We start from the raw sequence: 18,547 nt of genomic DNA, 5'->3' as shown, positions 1-18,547 counted from the left end.
GTGTTCTCTCAGAATTACAAATAACTTCCAAATGATTGCGAGGAAATGGCTGGTTTGGAGTGCAGTATACCCTGCTAAGGTCCTTCCTTTACCCCAGACAATTCTGTCCCCAAGATCCATCCATAAATGTCCAGGAACTACCCAACCTGGACTGAGAAAGCCTACCAGCAGCTATGGAAAGAAGAGCTAGATTAGCAGGAAGTTCTGCGAGAGAGTCTCAGCCATCATTCCCTCTGCCAGTTTGGCGTAGTGGTTAGGAGTGCGGACTTCTAATCTGGCATGCCAGGTTCGAATCTGCGCTCCCCCACATACAGCCAGCTGGGTGACCTTGGGCTCGCCACAGCACTGATAAAACTGTTCTGACTGAGCAGGAATATCAGGGCTGTCTGTGGTGGGGACAGGAAAGGGAAGGCGAATGTAAGCCGCTTTGAGATTCCTTCGGGTAGAGAAAAGCAGCATATAAGAACCAACTCTTCTTCTGCTGCTGTTGCTGCTGCTGCTGCCCATAATGTTTCTCTGCTCTATGTGCCAGAGAAGGGAGAACAAGAGGCAACAATCAACAGCCATTGTTTTACTGGAATACTGGTATTGATTTGCATAATATGTTGTGGCTGAAAAGTAAGGTATTATTGAAACAGGGAGGTTTCAAGGCTGCCTACTGTACAAGCATACTGTACAAGCCCAGCTCGGCTATGCAGTCCTTCAGGGACAATAGCATATACTTCTGGGGCCAAGAAGCATATGCTGAACTGCTGTAAGGAATGAATGCCCCGAGTGTCCTTGTGCCTGCTGCAGGGGTAGGGAACCCTGAGAAAGAGAACCAGAGGCCTGCCAGACCACTCTGCTGGGTGGCCAGAACCCAGGACCAGACGACTCCACCAGCAAACAAGGCACCCACGGCACAGCTGAGGCTGGGGCGCTGCGGGGGGGGGGGTCATGGGATGCTGCCAGCACCGCTGGGACCGGGCTTGCAGTGGGCTGCCTGGAGGTCTCCCAGTATTCCAACTGGGCCGCAGATGGCAAAGATCTGGATAAAATGGCTGCCTTGGCAAGGGGACACTACTGTTGAAGTCCTTCAGCCCCACATCTCCGTGGCGTTAGCAACGCGGCACCTACGCGGTCTCAGCGCCTGCGCGCAATCAGGCTGCCCGTCCTGGCCTCGCATCAAGAGCGGGGCCCGGCCCTTGGCCAGGGAAGCTCTGCGGGCGCCTCGGGCCCAGCCGCATTCTCCGCCCGGCCTGCCCGCAGGGAGCTCGGAGGAGGAGGCTGAGCACGAAAGCAGAGCGAGAGAGGGAGGCGTTCGGCCTGGCCTGGCCTGGCCTGGCCAAATGGCGCCGTCCCACCGGCGGCAGCGAGCAGAGCAGCCACGGGGAATAAAGCGCAGAAAGAATCCCTTCCCCGGGAGGCGCCCCGAGACAGGCCTCCCCTTGGCCCCCGCGGGCTGGGAGGGGAGCCCAGGCGGGGATCTGCAGAGGAGGGGGGGGGAGCCCCGCGGGCGGAGCGGCTCCTGACTCAAGGCCTTTCCCCGGGGCCCGGCCCACCCCTGCCCGCCGCCTGGCCCCGCAGCGGGAGCCCCAGGCCCTCCCCTCCTCCATCCCCTCGCTCGCTCACCCCCTCCGCCGGCCTGGCCTGGCCCGACCCAGGCCGCCGACCCGCCTCCTCGCTGCCTACCGCCAGGGCAGCCGAGCCGAGCCGAGCCGAGCCGGGCGGGGAGGAGCGACGGCGGGCAGGCGCTGCGCTGCGCTGCGCTGCCCTCCTCCTCCTCCTCCTTCTCCGCCGCCGCCCGCCAGGCCGCGGCCACTCCCGCCTCAGCCGCCCCCCTCAGGGACGGAGACGGGCCCCTCCTGCGCCCAGGCCCACCACGAGCGCTGCTGGGGAGGCCGCGGACCTTCTCCTGGGAAGGCGAAAGGGGAGGTCGGAGTCACTTCCCCAGAGATTAGTTCCCCTGGAAATCGTGGGTGGTTTGGAGCGGGGAATCTGTGGCCTTGGACCCCACTGAGGTCCAGGGACGGCAGCCTCCAGGTGGGGCCTTGGGATCCCCTGGAATGACAGCTGCTCTCCAGACCGCAGAGATCAGTTCCTCTGGAGAAAACAGCTGCTTGGGATTGTGTCCTGGGAGGTTCCCCACTGAGGTTCAGGGATGGCAGCCTCTAAAGTGGGGCCTGGGGATCCCCCGGAATCACAGCTCAGCTCCAGACCACAGAGATTAGTTCCCCTGGAAATCGTGGGTGGTTTGGAGTGGGGAATCTGTGGCCTTGGACCCCACTGAGGTCCAGGGACGGCAGCCTCCAGGTGGGGCCTTGGGATCCCCTGGAATGACAGCTGCTCTCCAGGCCGCAGAGATCAGTTCCTCTGGAGAAAACAGCTGCTTGGGATTGTGTCCTGGGAGGTTCCCCACTGAGGTTCAGGGATGGCAGCCTCTAAAGTGGGGCCTGGGGATCCCCCGGAATCGCAGCTCAGCTCCAGACCACAGAGATTAGTTCCCCTGGAAATCGTGGGTGGTTTGGAGCGGGGAATCTGTGGCCTTGGACCCCACTGAGGTCCAGGGACGGCAGCCTCCAGGTGGGGCCTTGGGATCCCCTGGAATGACAGCTGCTCTCCAGACCGCAGAGATCAGTTCCTCTGGAGAAAACAGCTGCTTGGGATTGTGTCCTGGGAGGTTCCCCACTGAGGTTCAGGGATGGCAGCCTCTAAAGTGGGGCCTGGGGATCCCCCGGAATCGCAGCTCAGCTCCAGACCACAGAGATTAGTTCCCCTGGAAATCGTGGGTGGTTTGGAGCGGGGAATCTGTGGCCTTGGACCCCACTGAGGTCCAGGGACGGCAGCCTCCAGGTGGGGCCTTGGGATCCCCTGGAATGACAGCTGCTCTCCAGACCGCAGAGATCAGTTCCACTGGAGAAAACAGCTGCTTGGGACTGTGTCCTGGGAGGTTCCCCACTGAGGTTCAGGGATGGCAGCCTCTAAAGTGGGGCCTGGGGATCCCCCGGAATCGCAGCTCAGCTCCAGACCACAGAGATTAGTTCCCCTGGAAATCGTGGGTGGTTTGGAGCAGGGAATCTGTGGCCTTGGACCCCACTGAGGTCCAGGGACGGCAGCCTCCAGGTGGGGCCTTGGGATCCCCTGGAATGACAGCTGCTCTCCAGACCGCAGAGATCAGTTCCACTGGAGAAAACAGCTGCTTGGGACTGTGTCCTGGGAGGTTCCCCACTGAGATTCAGGGATGGCAGCCTCTAAAGTGGGGCCTGGGGATCCCCCGGAATCACAGCTCAGCTCCAGACCACAGAGATTAGTTCCCCTGGAAATCGTGGGTGGTTTGGAGTGGGGAATCTGTGGCCTTGGACCCCACTGAGGTTCAGGGATGCCAGGCTCCTTGGCAACCCCTGGAATGACGGCTAATCTCCAGACTGCAGAGATCAATTTGCCTGGAGAAAAGGCTGCTTGGAAGGGCAGACTCTGTGACCTTGATGAGATCCCTGCCATCTGCAGCCTCCACCCCACCTGGGTCTGGCCTGCCTATACCCCACCCCCCACCAGTGGGGGGGGGGCAGGCAAGCCTGATCAGGGCTTTACAAAGGGACTTCTTGAGGTGATTAAATGACCCCAAACCAGGCTGTGCTTCAGTGGGCAGGCTGTGCTTCAGTGTTGTCAACATTCCCAGTTGTTTTCCCCTCCATCCTGTGTTGCATTATAAAGAGAACTAGGGGCAAAGGCTGTTGTCTCCAAGAATACAACGGGCACTAGAGCTTGGCAGTGGAAAGAGGAAGGGGAGAGTTGTCCAGTCTGTAAGGGCATGGGGTTGAATGTGTGTGTTGTGTGGGAGGTTGTGGTGGCATGGTGACAAATGAGGGCATGGGTGTGGAGAGACGGGTGTCAAGAACCTGCGGTGTGGAATGTTCGTTGAGTGTGGGAGAGGACTGACCTTTGGGAATTGTGGCATAGTGGTTACAGATGAGCTTTCCAGAGCCATGTCCTCAGATATGTGAAGGGAAAATCAGACTGGAGACTCTTCTTAGGGGAAGATTACATGGCAACCAATTCCCCCCAGTTCTGCGTCATTTCCCTTCTTGTGTGAATTCACCGAAATGCCCCTCTGCCCTAATACACATGGGGTAGTCACAGTACACAGGTGTCCACCCTGTTCCTTCTGTCTCCCATGTTTTCATTGTTGGTAAAATGTTATGTGCCCACATGCTTGTAGGGAGGTGGGATAGCGAGCCTCACAGGGAAGCTGGCAACCCTAAGAGGAAGACTCTCTGTGCACAGCAGTCTTGACCTTAGTAAGGTTTTTTATACTGTTTTGTTTTATTTGCCAGACCAAGGTTATTTGCCAGGCCAATAAGTCATTTCAGTTAATATATGTCTCCAGACATTTACTTGTTCTCTATTTACAGTTTCAGGCTGTAAATATTTATTTAGATCTTCCTGCACTTCCCAGACTCACAGGACTGATGCTGGTCTGCCTGTTTGCGCCCCAGAATACAAACAGTTGCTGGTAAGCGTTGGCCATAACCCATAGGCCAGGAGGGACAGTCTTGCACCACTCCCTACCAACTGCAGGCAAAAATGGCTCATTTGAAGGCTGGACTCTGAGGCATTGTATGATTTTGAAGTCCCACCTCCAAACCTTCCAAACCAGGGATAGCCAACCAAACAATGTGGCAGAGAGGGTGTTTGATCCTGACACCACATCTAACAATAGCATTTAAACACTTTGAGTGTTCAAAGTGCTTAGCAAATCCTACCTTGCTTGTGTTCTCAGCAAAGCAGGCTCCTGGAATTACAGCTCACCTGCAGAGTATAGAGATCAGCTCCCCAGGCAGAAAGGGCTACTTTGGACAGGGTTGTGGTAGAGAAGAAACATTTAAGGCTTCCCACACAGGTTGTTGTTGAATTGAAAGACTTGAGGCCTACTGCACAGGGTTGTTGTGCAGATGAAACAGGAGAGAAAAGAGCCAGTTTCCTCTGCAGAATAACACTGTGCAGTGGCCTCAAATCTGCAGAGAGTTGTAAAGAAGAAAGACACATGGCTTGGCTGTGTCTAATCTCCGGGCAGAGCAGTATTTTAAGTGAGAAGGGGCTTTTCTGTGGCCTCCCTGTCAGGCAACTGTCTGGCAGAAGGGGGAAGTCCCCCTCCCCTCAAAAGGAAGGCCCCTAAGGCTCCCCTGCGTTGCTCTTGGAAAGGCCTCTTTCCCTCAGTCAGGGCCTGTCAGAGGTTCCTTCGCAGCAGGCCTGAAGGGAGGGAGGGGGAGGGAGCGCACTCTCCAGCCTCCTGCCAGCTCTGTCAGGGTTCTGAGGCAATTTGCAGTTGGACATGACAGTTAGGACAGCCTTGGGGCAAAAAGGGCTGGCGCAGCCTGTCCAAGCTTCTGTTTTCATCCCCTTTGGCAGCCCTGCTGACCTCCTCTCCCTGCGGTGGTCAGGAGCAGACTGGCAGCCAGAATGGGATGGGTGAATGGAATTTTGGTCTGTCCTGGTGAGGGGCCAATAGGAAGGTGCTTCGCCCTGGTTGGCCCTGGATGGACACTCGGAGGGCCCAATCAGGAGCCGCTTCGGGGCTCCTGATTGGGCCCTCTGAGTTTTTATCCTGGACAGGGCCCGCCCTAACTCCTCCCCAGGTGGTCTTACCCTTTATTTAACCGCAGGAGCGGGTTAAAGATTGTGGTGGAAGCTAAAAGCAGATTCAGGTGGGTTTTGGTCTAACGCAATAGAACAAATTTTGAGCCCAGGATTCAAACTTTGTTCAGATGAAATCAAAACACCAACAAATATTTCCAAGTTAGTCTTTATGAACTGAAAAACATATTTTAAATGTGGTTATTTTTATTTAAGTATTTCAGGGGAGAGCCTCTTGTGGCGCAGAGTGGTAAGGCAGCCGTCTGACAGCTTTGCCCATGAGGCTGGGAGTTCAATCCCAGCAGCCGGCTCAAGGTTGACTCAGCCTTCCATCCTTCCGAGGTCGGTAAAATGAGTACCCAGCTTGCTGGGGGGTAAACGGTAATGACTGGGGAAGGCACTGGCAAACCACCCCGTATTGAGTCTGCCAAGAAAACGCTAGAGGGCGTCACCCCAAGGGTCAGACATGACTCGGTGCTTGCACAGGGGATACCTTTACCTTATTTCAGGGGAAAGTGCAGCGAAAATGCTTTTGATTTTCAAAAGAAAGCTGATATTGAAGAATTTCTTTGGGGGGAGGGGTAAACCTGTCTCTTCTGAAAGAAGTCCAGAGTTTAAAGGATCAGGATTCTTGACATTCCTGTTGAGTGGCACTCCTCAGTCCCAATGCGCTGACGGATGTGCCACTGAAACAGGTATGAAAGACCTAAAGCAGAGACCCTAGAGAGCCCCGTAGATTATATTTACCTTGAATAGACTGAGGGTCTGACTGAATAAAGGGCAGCTTCATTTGCGGTTGCAGGAGGCATGGAACATTCTCCCTGCTCTGAGTCACCCTACAACAACACTTCTCATGGAATGTTTAATGTAGGAGAAACCCAGTTAGATCTGCCATTGGTAAGGAGTGGTGCCGAAGACAATGGGGTGCGATCCATGAAGCTTCTACCTAGATTGTCTCTGCCGGGCATATTCTCCCTCTTCCCTCTCCTGCTTTGCTGAGAACACAAGCAAGGTAGGATATGCTAAGCACTTTGAACACTCAAAGTGTTTAAATGCTATTGTTAGATGTGGTGTCAGGATCAAACACCCTCTCTGCCACATTGTTTCTCTACTTCAGTGAGGCGAGACAGCTACTGGCCCTCAAGTGTGTAGCAGGGACCACTGATGTCAGCCCACCCTGTCCACTTGCTAGCTTTGCGCTACCCATGCTTCTACCCACTGTGGAAAGGACTGCAGGCAGCTGTGAACATGGGCAGTGGGAGTGCTTATGAGCAGGAAAGGGAAGGACACCCAAGCAAATGGTAGAGGAGGAGGGCATCCGTGCCTGCTGGTGGGCAGAGGAAGGCCCTGCATCCCCTAAAACCTGCCACTGGCCTTGAACTGATGGCTGCCTTCATGTTTTTGTCCCTGTTTAAAGGACCATGAATCTGGGACATCACCTGAGCAACTGAGCCATTCAGCTGGGGCAATGCAGCAGCTTCATGTAGCAGATAATCCAATTGAGTTCTTACTTCCCTCTTGCTTCACAAATCTTCATGCTGTCACTTCTACTGAAAAAGGAGGAGGAGGGTCTGATCAAAAAGAAAAAGAAGCCCACAGTGTTGCCCTCTGCTTGAGTTAGGGCATGTATGGCCGGGCTTCCAAGCTAAAGCAGGGAAGTGGCTCAACCCCTTTTCAAGCCATTCAGTGCTTAGCTACGAACCACAAACAAAGCTGTGAAAGAAACAAGGACGAAAGGAAGACCAGCTGCATTTTTTTACTGTCATTTTGGCAAGGATGAAGAAAACATAGGCTTGGAAAAATATGTGGACTGCTTTGAACACAGCATCTGACCAACGCTGCCAGGTAGATCCCGGTATTTTTCTTTTTTTGCACAGTCAAACCAGTGTCAGTTAAGAGGCTGACACTGGTTTGAAAATGGGCCCCGTTGCTTCCAGTGGAACCAACAGAGGCCTAGGACTGAGTTTGTGTAATGCTTGGTATTTAGCTGTATGCTTAGGTTGTTCTCTGAATCTACTGGATCCTGACCTATAAAAAAAGCTTTTCCACACACTATTTGAAATTATAGTTCAGTTTCTTCCATTTCGTTAAATGGATGTTTTTAATTTTAAGACAGACTATATGAACTCAACATGTGTGTGTGTAAAGCATTGTTAAGTCGTAGCTGACTTTGAGCAATCCCGTAGAGGTTTCAAGAGTTGTTTTGCCATTGCCTGCCTCTACATAGAGACCCTGTGGTTTCCCATTCAAGAACCAGCTTCTAGGATCTGACAAGATTGGGCTATACTGGCTGTGGAACTCAGGGAAGTTTCTCTGTGGGTCACTGCCCTGGAAGACAGCTGGTGTTCGAGAGCAAGCAGGGTCTAGCCCCAATAGCTATTCGGCTGGGACTTTCACAGTGGCAACAACCGTCATGTCTGCTCACACGTTGCCTCCTGCTTTGCTGCCACTTTGTGAGCCAATACCCATTTTTTCTGCAGGGACTGATCAGCCATTTTAGCTTCCCAGTCTAACTCCATCCAGGAGGCACAGGAAAGCAAGAACTAGTTAGAGACAGCAGATGTGTCCTCAGCTGTGCTGCTGGGTTGAACTCCATCTCCCAAATGGCAACCCAAGAAATATCTGTGTGTGCTCTCGAGCACATTGTTTAAGTAGGCATCAGCCTCCTTCATTGCGTGGGGAAGTGGTGTTCTTCCTGTCGCAAAAATTATTTGATCTTTATACCAGCATTTTTGTAAGCCCTTCTGAATCTGAATCTTGTAAGCCTTAAAAGTGATAGGAGAGCCCAGTTGGAGGCCAATTATGCCTTCCAGTCTTGCATCCTCTTTCACCAGGGGGGCAACCCGTTCTTCCTTGGATTGCCCCCAAACAAGGCATGAAACTGACCATCCATCCACACTCCTCATGCCCCAGAAACTGATACCCAGACTTCAGTTGTCTCTGAAGCCAAAGATTCCATTCAGCAATCTCTTTCCTAGCAGACCTGCCCTTCACAAAACCCTTTTTAATGGCATCTGATTGCATTTTTACTTGGGAAGTTTTAGCTGCAGGATTTGCCCTTCAATGGTATCCCTCCAAAAAGACACTTCATAGTACTGTCTCTTCCTGGTGGGCCCCTTCCTGCTCCTTTTGCCACGCCGAAGCCTTTCCCCCTCCCCCTCCCCCCTCAGATCCCTGCTTCGGCGCAGCGAAAGGAGCAGGCCTACCGTGCCTGCTCCTTTCACCGCACCGCAGCCCCCCCCCCCCCAAGGTCTCCGCTTCGGCGTGGCGAAAGGAACAGGCCTGCTGCATCTCCGACGGGGCGGGCCTGCTCCTTTCACTGCGCTGAAGCCTTTCCCCCACCCTCCCCCCGAGGGCCCAGATTCGGCGCCAGGGTGAAGGCTCTCCCCCCAGCCCCCTCACCTCCAAGGCCCCATGGCTCCAGACTGACACTCAGAGGGGCCAATCGGGAGCCGCAAAGCAGCTCCCAATTGGCCCCTTCGAGTTTTTATCCTGGACTCGCCCCGCCCCTTTCTCCTCTCACATTGCCCTTACTGCATTATTACTACCGCTCCCATGGAACGGTTTACAGATGTTGCAGGTGCTAAGGCCAGTGAATCCAAAAAGATGCCAAGCATTTGGATTTTTCGCTCTATATCAGGGGTCCCCAACATGCGGGCTGCGGCCCGGTGCCGGTCCATATATCAATTGGTGCCGGGCTGCGACCACCCTGGGAGCAGCCATTTTGTTTTTTGTTTTCTCCAAGCCTCTCCTCGCCAGCTTTCAATTTTGCCTCTCCCTCTTGCCATTCCCCCCCCTTCCCCACCTCGTCCCAGCACTGGCCGCTGTCAAAGCTCAGTTCCTCCCAGCCTCTCCCTCCCCAACTTTCAATTTTGCTTCTCCCTCAGCCATTCCCACAGCCCTTCCTGCCTAATGACAGCTGGTCCCAGCCCTTCCCCACCTCGTCCCCGCACATGCCGTCAAAACTCATTTCCTCCAAGCTTCGCCTTCCCACCTTTCAATTGTGCCTCTCAGTCTCGCGTGATCTGTGCCCCGGATGCTCCGCCTCCCAGAGCTCAAGCTCCGCCCCATGACAAGTTGCCTCCCGAACTCCACTTTCTTTCTTTGTTTAGCTGGAAGGCAGCACGTGGAAAGGGAGGCAAGCAAGGCTAGCTGAGGCTGCAGGCGACGGGAGGCTCCAGGCAAGGCTCTGAGGGAGGAGAGAGGCTTCCAGCCAGATCGGTGAGTGACCGAGGCGGGGTTTGTTTCCACCAAGGACAACCAATGGCACACTCCTTGCAGAGGAGCAAGGAGTACAGAAGGTTAATGCTCTTTGAAGGAAGCCTTATCTCTCTTGCTCTCCTTTCTAAATATTATTCCCTCAAATTAAAATGGCTCATCATCCTTGGCTGGAGGCTGCTCCTGCTGCTGGGAATCCAGCAGCAGTCTGTGTCGCTGCCAGTATACACTCCACTGCTCCCAGCAAGTAACCAAGACCAAGGGGGGGAGGGGAGGAATGGGGGGCATACCTTGCAATGGCTACTGGGAATGGGACCTGCCAACACCAGTGTGACCATTTCACATTTGTGTGCCCTTTCTAGCTCAGAAAGCTCTTTGAATCAGATGTAGCTGTATGAAGGGGTGGTGATTGATATTGTTAAAAGAGTCCAAGTCTAGGTAATTTGGCTTCCCATTTGCCCATGAAAATCCAATGAAAAATGATCAGGTACTCCTAACTGAGCACATTTCTGAATGTTCTGCCTTAGCAGGACATGAGGAAAAACAAAAAAATAAAATTGTGCCTTTGCTTTAAAAAATAATCTCTAAGTAGCATGGTGGTATTTATAATTTTCCAGATACCAGCTGCTGGAGATTGCAAATGACGGCGGCCTTAAAGGTATGTTTGAGACAACAACTCTGCCGGTATTCTTGATTAAAGTAATGGCAGAATACCCTGAGATTGCCACCACAGCACTGAAAACCCTGTTGCCATTTCCAACATCCTATCTGTGTGAAGCAGGGTTTTCTTCAGTGACAACAACCAAAACAAAACGGAGTAGACTGGACATAAGCAACACACTTTGGGTGTCACTGTCTCCCATCACTCCCAGATGGGACTGTCTTGTTGGAGAGAAACAAGCTCAGGGCTCCCATTGATTTGTTGTTGTTGTGAGTTAAAATGTTCATGAAAATGAAATGTTCTTTATATTCGTTTTTGTGGCATATCTTATTTTGAAGGGATGTTTAAAAGTTACCATAGCAACCAGAGTCAGTGAGCGTTAGGGCAGTGGTTGAGAGGAGAGGAATAGACTACCCCCCCCCCCCCCGGGCCTCAGTAAAATTGTCAAACGTTGACCGGTCCCCGGTGAAAAAAAAAGTTGGGGACCACTGCGCTATATAATTAAACCAGTTGGAAGTCTGTACTTCTGAGAGCATTAGAGAAGTAAAACTGGTGAATTCAGAATTTAAGACTAAACGCAGCCAAAACTTAATATTAAGCAGCCAAGCCCTGGTCTCCAACAGATTTGTTTCCAAACAGATAGCAGCATAAGATACACAATTAGGGATGCCCAGACTGCTTCACGAAAAGGAAGATTAAATGCTTTCAACTTTCAACAGGGCATGACTTAGCATTAAAAACTTTGAGAGCTGCACTGATTGTGGTATTATAAACTTTTACTGATTTGTTCATAATCCTGTTTTATTTGCATTTATTTGCATTCTGCTGTTTTTAGAGTGTTCTCTCACTGGGCAGTCCATTTCTAAACTGCTTTGTTTATTATATTATACTGTTCCTATTGTGTTGCTTTTAATTGTAGGCTTTGCCTTGAATCTCTGTAGCTAAGGTGGACTAAACATGAATAAAGAATAAGGAAATCTTGTTTTGGGTTACAAGGATGTCTAGGCATTGGAGGTTTTGCTGTTAGTTCCAGGATTTTAAAACCAGGAAACTTGGTCATTTCGATGCAACGAATGGAGAAATACCTAGAGAAGCCCTGGCCATGGGACACCCCCCCCCCCACACACACACACATCCTGGTCCTGGCCCCGACCTGGTGGAATGAGCACCCGGAGGAGCTGTGGGACCTGTGGGAGCTTTTGGCATTCAACATGGCCTGCAAAACGGAGCTCTTCCGCCAGGTCTATGGCTGAGGCTGGGCGGCAAGGAAGATCAGGGCCCCTCCCTCATAGAATGGTGGTAGCGAGTTCCTCCTCTCCACCTCCTCCCTTTAGATAGTGATGATTAGGGTTTTAGTCTCAGGAGGAGTTTTTTGCCACAATTCTTGGTTTTATAAGATTTTTATATTATATGTCTTAGTTTTATCGTTTTTTAGGGTTTATTGGGTTTTTATCTGAATTGTAACCCGCCTCAAGCCTTCAGGGGGAAGCGGGGAATGAATGAATGAATGAATGAATGAATGAATGAATGAATGAATGAATGAATGAATGAATGAAAGCCTTCTCTCATGTGTCCACCAGATGGGCTCCTTTGGTGGCACAGTCAGGAGGACCTCTCCCTGTGATTTTAATTCTAGGGCAGGAATATATTGGAGAAGACCCTGGCCCTGAGCTGTGTTGGAGTGGGAAACTATTTCTCCTTAGTCTATAGGGTTCTGTCTTGTTCCTTATGCTAGTTAACCTCTACAGATCTACAGGGACAAGTTGTGCTGAAATTTGGAGTCATGTGCCATCAATATCCCAGTGCCACACAAGGTTCTTTGTCTTTTCTGTCAGACAACAGGGAAGCAGGAAATCCTAATCTGGGCCTTGGAGTAAAGAAAGGAAAACAAGATGAAATTGTCTTGAGCTTCACATAACAAACACACCACTTAATATATTGATAAAGCTTGAAGTGTGATATTTAAAAAAAGAATACATACTTGGTACTGGCAGAAGCAAAGGTAGAAAACAAATCAGAGGTATCAGCCTCTGAGTGGGACCTGGGGTTCCCCCAGAATTACAGAGATCAGTTTCCCTGGAGAAAAAATGGATGCTTTGGAGGGTGAACACTGTGGCATTGTGCCCCACTGAGGTCATCTCCAGGGTCTATAATAGGAGTTTCCCAACCTAGATCTGGCAACCCTCTCCCTCCATCAGTATCCAGGGGAAAGCCTAAAACAAATTGTGGATTTTGACATGTAGAGAGATCTCAGCCGCTATACTAGAAAACTTTGACTAAGCTAAGCCTGGCTGAGGCTTGCCTGACCTCATAAGCAGGGTCATCCCTGGCTAGTACTTGGATTGGAGACTAACAAGGAAGTCCAGGGTTATTATGCAGAGACACACAATGAGAAACTGCCTCTGAATGTCTCTGGCCTTGGATAACCCTAATGGGATCACCACAAATCAGCTATGAGGGGGCACATATACAAAAAAAACAGACAACCAGCTTTCTAGATTTCCACACTGACCGTCAATGTTAGGCAACAGTTCAAAAAGTGCTATCCCAACCCTAATATTCCACACTAGCCTGACCAATTGCAGCTCAGTGGCACACTGGTCATGTCCTGGATAGCCCGATCAATTTGAACTCGGGTCTTCCTCTATCCCCCCCCCCCCAACTGAAACAGTGTTCTGCACTTGATTGGGGAAGCTCAGAACGGGGAGTGGTACCAATTGCAGCAGGAGTCCCTTTGTTTTTTTAACTGGGCGGGGGGGGGGGAGAATTGGAGATAGCAGAGGAGAGGGAATAAATCCAAGAGGCAAATCTCTGCTGAGAGAAGTTAGGGCTTCTGTAGCACAGTCACTTTAAGAAAGCCTTGCAACCAGGAAGTCTTTGAACTAATGCCCTGGCTAATCAGGGAACACTACTTTGCTCCAAGGCATGGAGCAGTGAATTAATTTTTTTTAAAGCAAAAATATGCACATTTTCCCCCAGAGGCAGAAGACATCTTGGGTGTTTTCAGTCCTCAGTTCAGGGAGGCAGGCTCACTTTTTTCCTTTCCCCGCCTTCTGAGTGGGCGTGCCTCTCTCTCCAGTTCTTTTCTGCCTCTTAACCAGGGAGAGCACATTTTTTATAGCTCTGCTAGCAGGCCTAAAATCTACTACTATTTTCTACCCATTCTAACTTTATTCTTGACTCTTTCTGAAATTTCTCTTGCCCTCTTGCTTGCACTTCAGGGGTTGGTAATTTTAGCCCTCAAGAGGCTGCTGGAGACCGTGTTTTTTTACCGCTCACTCCTGGGACCTCCCCTGACTATTTTATGTGTGCCGTTGAAGACTCAGAGAGAGAAATGGCTGCTTCTCGAGAAGAGGAGTTTCTCTCTGAGGAGGACGTTGTGGCACATGTGCTGGAGGGCAATGTGCAGCTCCCTGGGCCGGCGGGCGCATTGGAGAAGACCGCCCCGGGTCTGGTCGGAGCGGGGGAGGAAAAGCTCGCTTTTAAACGCTCCAGGATGACTGCCGCGGCATCGGCAGAGCGCGTTCCCCCCAATGCAGCTAGCGATAACGGCAGCCATTTTACAGCCGGCAGCGAGGGAACCCAGCAAGCTCCTGAAATGGATGCTTCGATGGCTGGGAAGGAATTTACCTCGCAAGGGACAGTAAGGCCCACTGGGCATGATTTCTTGTCTTCTGAGTTGTTGGAGGCTATTAATAAGTCCATTTTATAGCCAAATCCGCCCTATCTGGAAGGCCCTGGGTAATAATAGTAAGGGGAGGTCTGATTCATCTCCTTCCCCTCCCCCCTGTTCCAGGGACTATGATTCGAACAGGTCCCATCCTAGAAGATCCTGGCCCACCAAGGCAGCAGGAAAGCGCAGCTACCCGCATAGTGAGATGGTGTCTCAGCATTCTTCTGATTCAGATTCCAAACACGATACTGCCTTTCAGGAACTGGAGGTTGATATTGAATTACCAGAACCTTCAAAACACTTTTTTAAAATAGAAGATTATTCTTCTTTACTGGACAAGACACTAGCTGTGCTGGATTTAAAACCTAACCCTCTGGTGGACCCTGAGGAGGGCCCCAGTAGGCCTAAGAGACCTCCAGGGAATTCTGAGTTCTTTCCCCCACAGCAGTGGTCCCCAACCTGCCGCGAAGGCCATGGCGCCGGGCCGCGGCTCCCTCCCCCCGCCCCCCCCCCCCCGCAGTAAAAAACTTCCCAGGCCGCAAGCTTGCGGCCCGGGAAGCTTCTTACTGCGGGAGGGCGGGGAGAGGGAATCAGGGCCAGCCGCGCCCGTGTGGGCGCGGCCCGATGCGTGGGCGCTGCCCGCGGGCGTGGCCCGATGCGCGGGTGCGGGCCGATGTGTGGGCGTGGCCTGCGGGCGCGGCCTGTGGGCGCGGCCCGATGCGCGGGCGCAGCCCGATGCGCGGGCGCGGGCGATGAGTGGGCGTGGCCTGATGCCCTGCCGGTTCCCAACTTCAGAAAGGTTGGGGACCACTGCCCCAGAGGATTACTCCCTCAGAATTTTCCCCTTCCCTGACTACTTTGAGAGACAGATTAAAAAAGAATGGGTTAAGCCCATGGCCAATAAACGGTTCCCACCCTATGCCAAGAAATTATATGCACTTCCTATTCCGAAAGCCTTTTGCAGGTTCCTGTCGTGGATGCGGCTGTAGTGGCTCTGCAAGTGCCTGGATTACTATCAGAAGATGGAGAAGGAATGGTTAAGGATCCTATGGACAAAAAGGCTGATTTTGCCTTATGCAAGGCACATGAGGCAGCAGCAATGGCACTGAGGGCCTCTTCGGTTTCTTCTATTGTTATGCGAGCAACCATTGTGTGGGCAAGGAAGATGGTGCAGCTCTTAGGAGATAAGGATAAACGCCTCCTTGAGGGTGCCAATAGGATACTGCAGGGTGAATCCTTTGCAGCTGATGCCACCTTAGATGCTGCAGTTTTTAATGCCCGTACTATAGCTTCAGTTTCTGCTGCCCGTAGGGTGCTTTGGCTTAGAGCCTGGCAGGCGGATGTTTGTTCAAAGGTTATAGATACAGCCTATCAGTTTCACGGGGAGAAGCTGTTTGGAGAGTCACTGGATAAGGTCTTAACTGACTCAAAGGAGAAAAGAAGGGGAATGCCTAGGTTTATTAGGAAAAACGATCGCAGGCCTTACTCTATTCCTTTTGTGGCAGTGGATCCTTTATGAGGAACCGACAGGATAGGAGACAGGCCTGGTCCCAGTCCAGACAGCAACCCCGGAGAGGTGGCTTCGGACAGAGGTTCTACAAGAATCAGCGATTTGAGAAGTCTGAGAGAGAGCCCAAGCAGTCTAAGGACTGACTATGCGGGTGTTCTGGTGGGGGGCACGTTACAACTCTTTGCACACACCTGGTCACAGTATGTCCGAGACAAGTGGGCGATAGAAGTAGTTTCGAAAGGCTACTGAATAGAGTTCCGACATCCTTCACCAGAATTGTTTCTAAAGTCCCCATTAAGCACCCGTCCAGACAAAAGAGCGCAGACTTTAAAGGCCATTGCTCACTTGCTACAAATAAGAGCCATAGAGGAAGTTCTGTTGTCAGACCATCGAAAGGGTCTCTATTCAATTTTCTTCACTGTGCCCAAAAGAAATGACGATTGGAGGGTAATACTAGATCTGAAATGCCTCAATCGAACTGTAAACGTAAGAAAATTCAGAATGGAGACTCTTCTTTCAATCGATTCAACAGGGGGAGTATCTCACTTTATTAGATCTCCAAGAGGCTTATCTTCACGTGCCTATAAATCCCTCACACAAGCAATTTCTCAGATTTGGCATAGGTGGTTACCATTACCAATTTGGGGCCCTACCATTCGGCCTAGAATCGGCACCCCAAGTTTTTTCCAAGGTATTAGTGAACCCCATAGTATTCCTGAGAATGCTCAAGGTACATATCCATCCGTACCTACATGTCCTGCTAATAAGGTCGCCATCGCGGGAAGCAGCCATATTGAACACCACCTTGGCTGTGGAGACTCTGCAGAAGTTCGGCTTCATTGTCAACTTTCAAGGGCTTTCCGCACTCCTTCAAAATCGCACAATGGTTGCCAATTGAAATCACTACAGTTTTGCCATTATGCACAACGTCGTTGACAATCTGCCACACACCTGAAACCGATCCGCAAAAAGCGCTTCCTTGTAGCGCTTTCAGGGAAATCCCCAAAAGTGGATTTACCCTCCGGAAAGCGCTACACTCCTGCAACCAATCTGCAACACTAGCGGGAGAATTCTGTGCATTACCATTGTTGTGGTTTCTACAAAGTCCCTCCCCCTGGCTCTCTCCTCTGATCTTCCGGCGAAGCGATCGCCATTTTTTTTTCTCCGAGCAAGCGGAGATCAAATCACCGGCAAGCCTTCGTTTACCCAGTGAGGCTTCCCCGGCTGCAGTCCCTTCCCAGAGCTCTTTACAGTCACTAAGCACAAACAACAGAGAAGCCTGTTTGCTGATGTATTTTCCCTTTATTTTTTACACTGTTTTCGGCCGAAAATCGGGCCCGTGAGGGGGGGGGGATTTTTTTTTTCACTCGGGGGGAGCGTGGCAACGATGAAACAACAGCTCAAACACACTTGCCAGCTGGATGGGTCTCTCCGTTGCAACGAATCAACGCAGATTCGTTGCAACGGGTGTGGTTTTTTAAAAAAACCTTTCTTAAAGGGAAAGGGGCTGTTTGGGAGCATGCTAACGGCTGCCCAGTCAGGTATGCATAACGACGAATTCCACTATTTTAAATGGCGATTTTTCGTTCAGCAAACAATTTGCTACAAGGATCCCGGTGCGGAAAGCCCCTCAGAAAAACTCCCTGTCCCCTTCACAGAGGATGGAACATCTGGGGGGTCATTATAGACATGCAGCAGGGGGCAATGTTTACTACAGAGAAGAGGATTCAAAAGATAAAGGACCTAGTCATTCAGGTCATCAACAACGTTTCCTCCCCTCTAATGTCCTTGGCAAGTCTGATGGGACTGTTCATTTCTTGCCTAGATACAGTCCAGTGGGCCAGACTTCATGCAAGAGAACTTCAGATATTCTTAAGACCGCATCACATGAGCATCGTCTACAAGAGACAGGTCATGCTACAGGTTCCGGTGAAGGTGAAAGACAGCCTCCTTTGGTAGACCTGCGAGGAGAATCTCTCCAAGGGAAAGAAATTTATCTTGCCACAGGAGACGGAGATTTTGACAGATGCGAGCTTACGAGGTTGGGGAGCCACCTGGTGCAAGGTATATGGTCCTCAGGCAAGGCCCTATTGCCGATCAATGTGTTAGAGATTAGTGTAGTTTATCTGGCGTTGTCGAAGCTGAAAGGAACTCTGTTGAACAAGCCAGTACTGGTGTGAACAGACAACATAGCCACGAGGGCGTACAAAGATCACCAAGGGGGCTCTCGTTTGATCAAGATACACACAGAGGCCTTGAGGGTTCTTCGTTTTGCAGAGCGACATCTCTTATCCTTGAGGATGGAAAATGTCAGAGGAGTGGAGAACTGTCAAGCGGACTGGCTGAGCAGGTCCACTCTTTCAAAAGCGGAATGGTCTCTAAAGAAATCGATATTTTGCAGCATCAAGCAAAGGTTTGGGGTCCCGATAGTGGATTTTCCGCATCGCATCCGAATCACCAAGTTCCTCGTTTCTTCTCTCGCTACCTGCATCAGCAAGCGGAGGCGACAGATGCTCTAACATCTCCTTGGCCAGAGGGCCTTCTGTTCGCCTTTCCACCAGTACTGGTCATCCCACGTCTTCTAAGGATAAGGGCACACAGTGCGAAGGTGATCCTGGTGGCACCGTTCTGGCTGAGAAGACCGTGGTTTTCCACCATTCTACAGTTGGCAGTCACAGACCCCTTTCATCTTCCTCTAGTACCAGATCTGCTACAACAGGGTCCTGTCTGGCATCTGGATCCCGGCTGGTTCCACTTAGCCACTTGGAAGCTGACAGGGAACGTTTCATAAATAAGGGATACACCCTCAAAGTAACCAACACTATTCTGGCTGCAAGAAAAACTTCTACAAACCGTATTTACGAGTATTCCT

The 18,547-nt window shown here is 51.3% G+C and overlaps 2 protein-coding genes across 23 annotated transcripts in view; one reads left to right on the top strand and one right to left on the bottom strand.

The window, feature by feature from the left end:
- MAPK8 (mitogen-activated protein kinase 8) overlaps positions 1-1,763 on the bottom strand; it is an 85,372-nt gene extending 83,609 nt beyond the window's left edge. For 7 of the 13 annotated variants that reach the window (XM_077350970.1, XM_077350980.1, XM_077350979.1 and 4 more), the window contains exon 1: positions 1,612-1,763. The gene's annotated coding sequence lies outside the window, so the exon portion shown is untranslated. The remainder of the gene's footprint in view (positions 1-1,611) is intronic. The other 6 variants (XM_077350985.1, XM_077350987.1, XM_077350982.1 and 3 more) reach the window with 4 other exon arrangements.
- A 187-nt stretch (positions 1,764-1,950) lies between these two features.
- FRMPD2 (FERM and PDZ domain containing 2) overlaps positions 1,951-18,547 on the top strand; it is a 229,230-nt gene continuing 212,633 nt past the window's right edge. For 8 of the 10 annotated variants that reach the window (XR_013233792.1, XR_013233793.1, XM_077350968.1 and 5 more), the window contains exons 1-3: positions 1,951-4,492; positions 7,031-7,458; positions 9,726-9,834. Coding sequence is in view for 1 of the 10 variants with exons in the window: in XM_077350967.1 (XP_077207082.1) it covers positions 10,472-10,489 (18 nt within the window). In the remaining 9 variants the exon portion in view is untranslated. Of the gene's footprint in view, positions 4,493-7,030; positions 7,459-9,725; positions 9,835-10,448; positions 10,490-18,547 lie in introns of all 10 variants that reach the window. The other 2 variants (XM_077350967.1, XM_077350962.1) reach the window with 1 other exon arrangement.

Source organism: Paroedura picta, chromosome 8, assembly GCF_049243985.1.
Source record: "Paroedura picta isolate Pp20150507F chromosome 8, Ppicta_v3.0, whole genome shotgun sequence".
NCBI classification, from domain to species: domain Eukaryota; kingdom Metazoa; phylum Chordata; class Lepidosauria; order Squamata; family Gekkonidae; genus Paroedura; species Paroedura picta.
The sequence above is the reverse complement of the archived record's forward strand: the minus strand, read 5'-3'. Positions and strand labels throughout refer to the sequence as shown.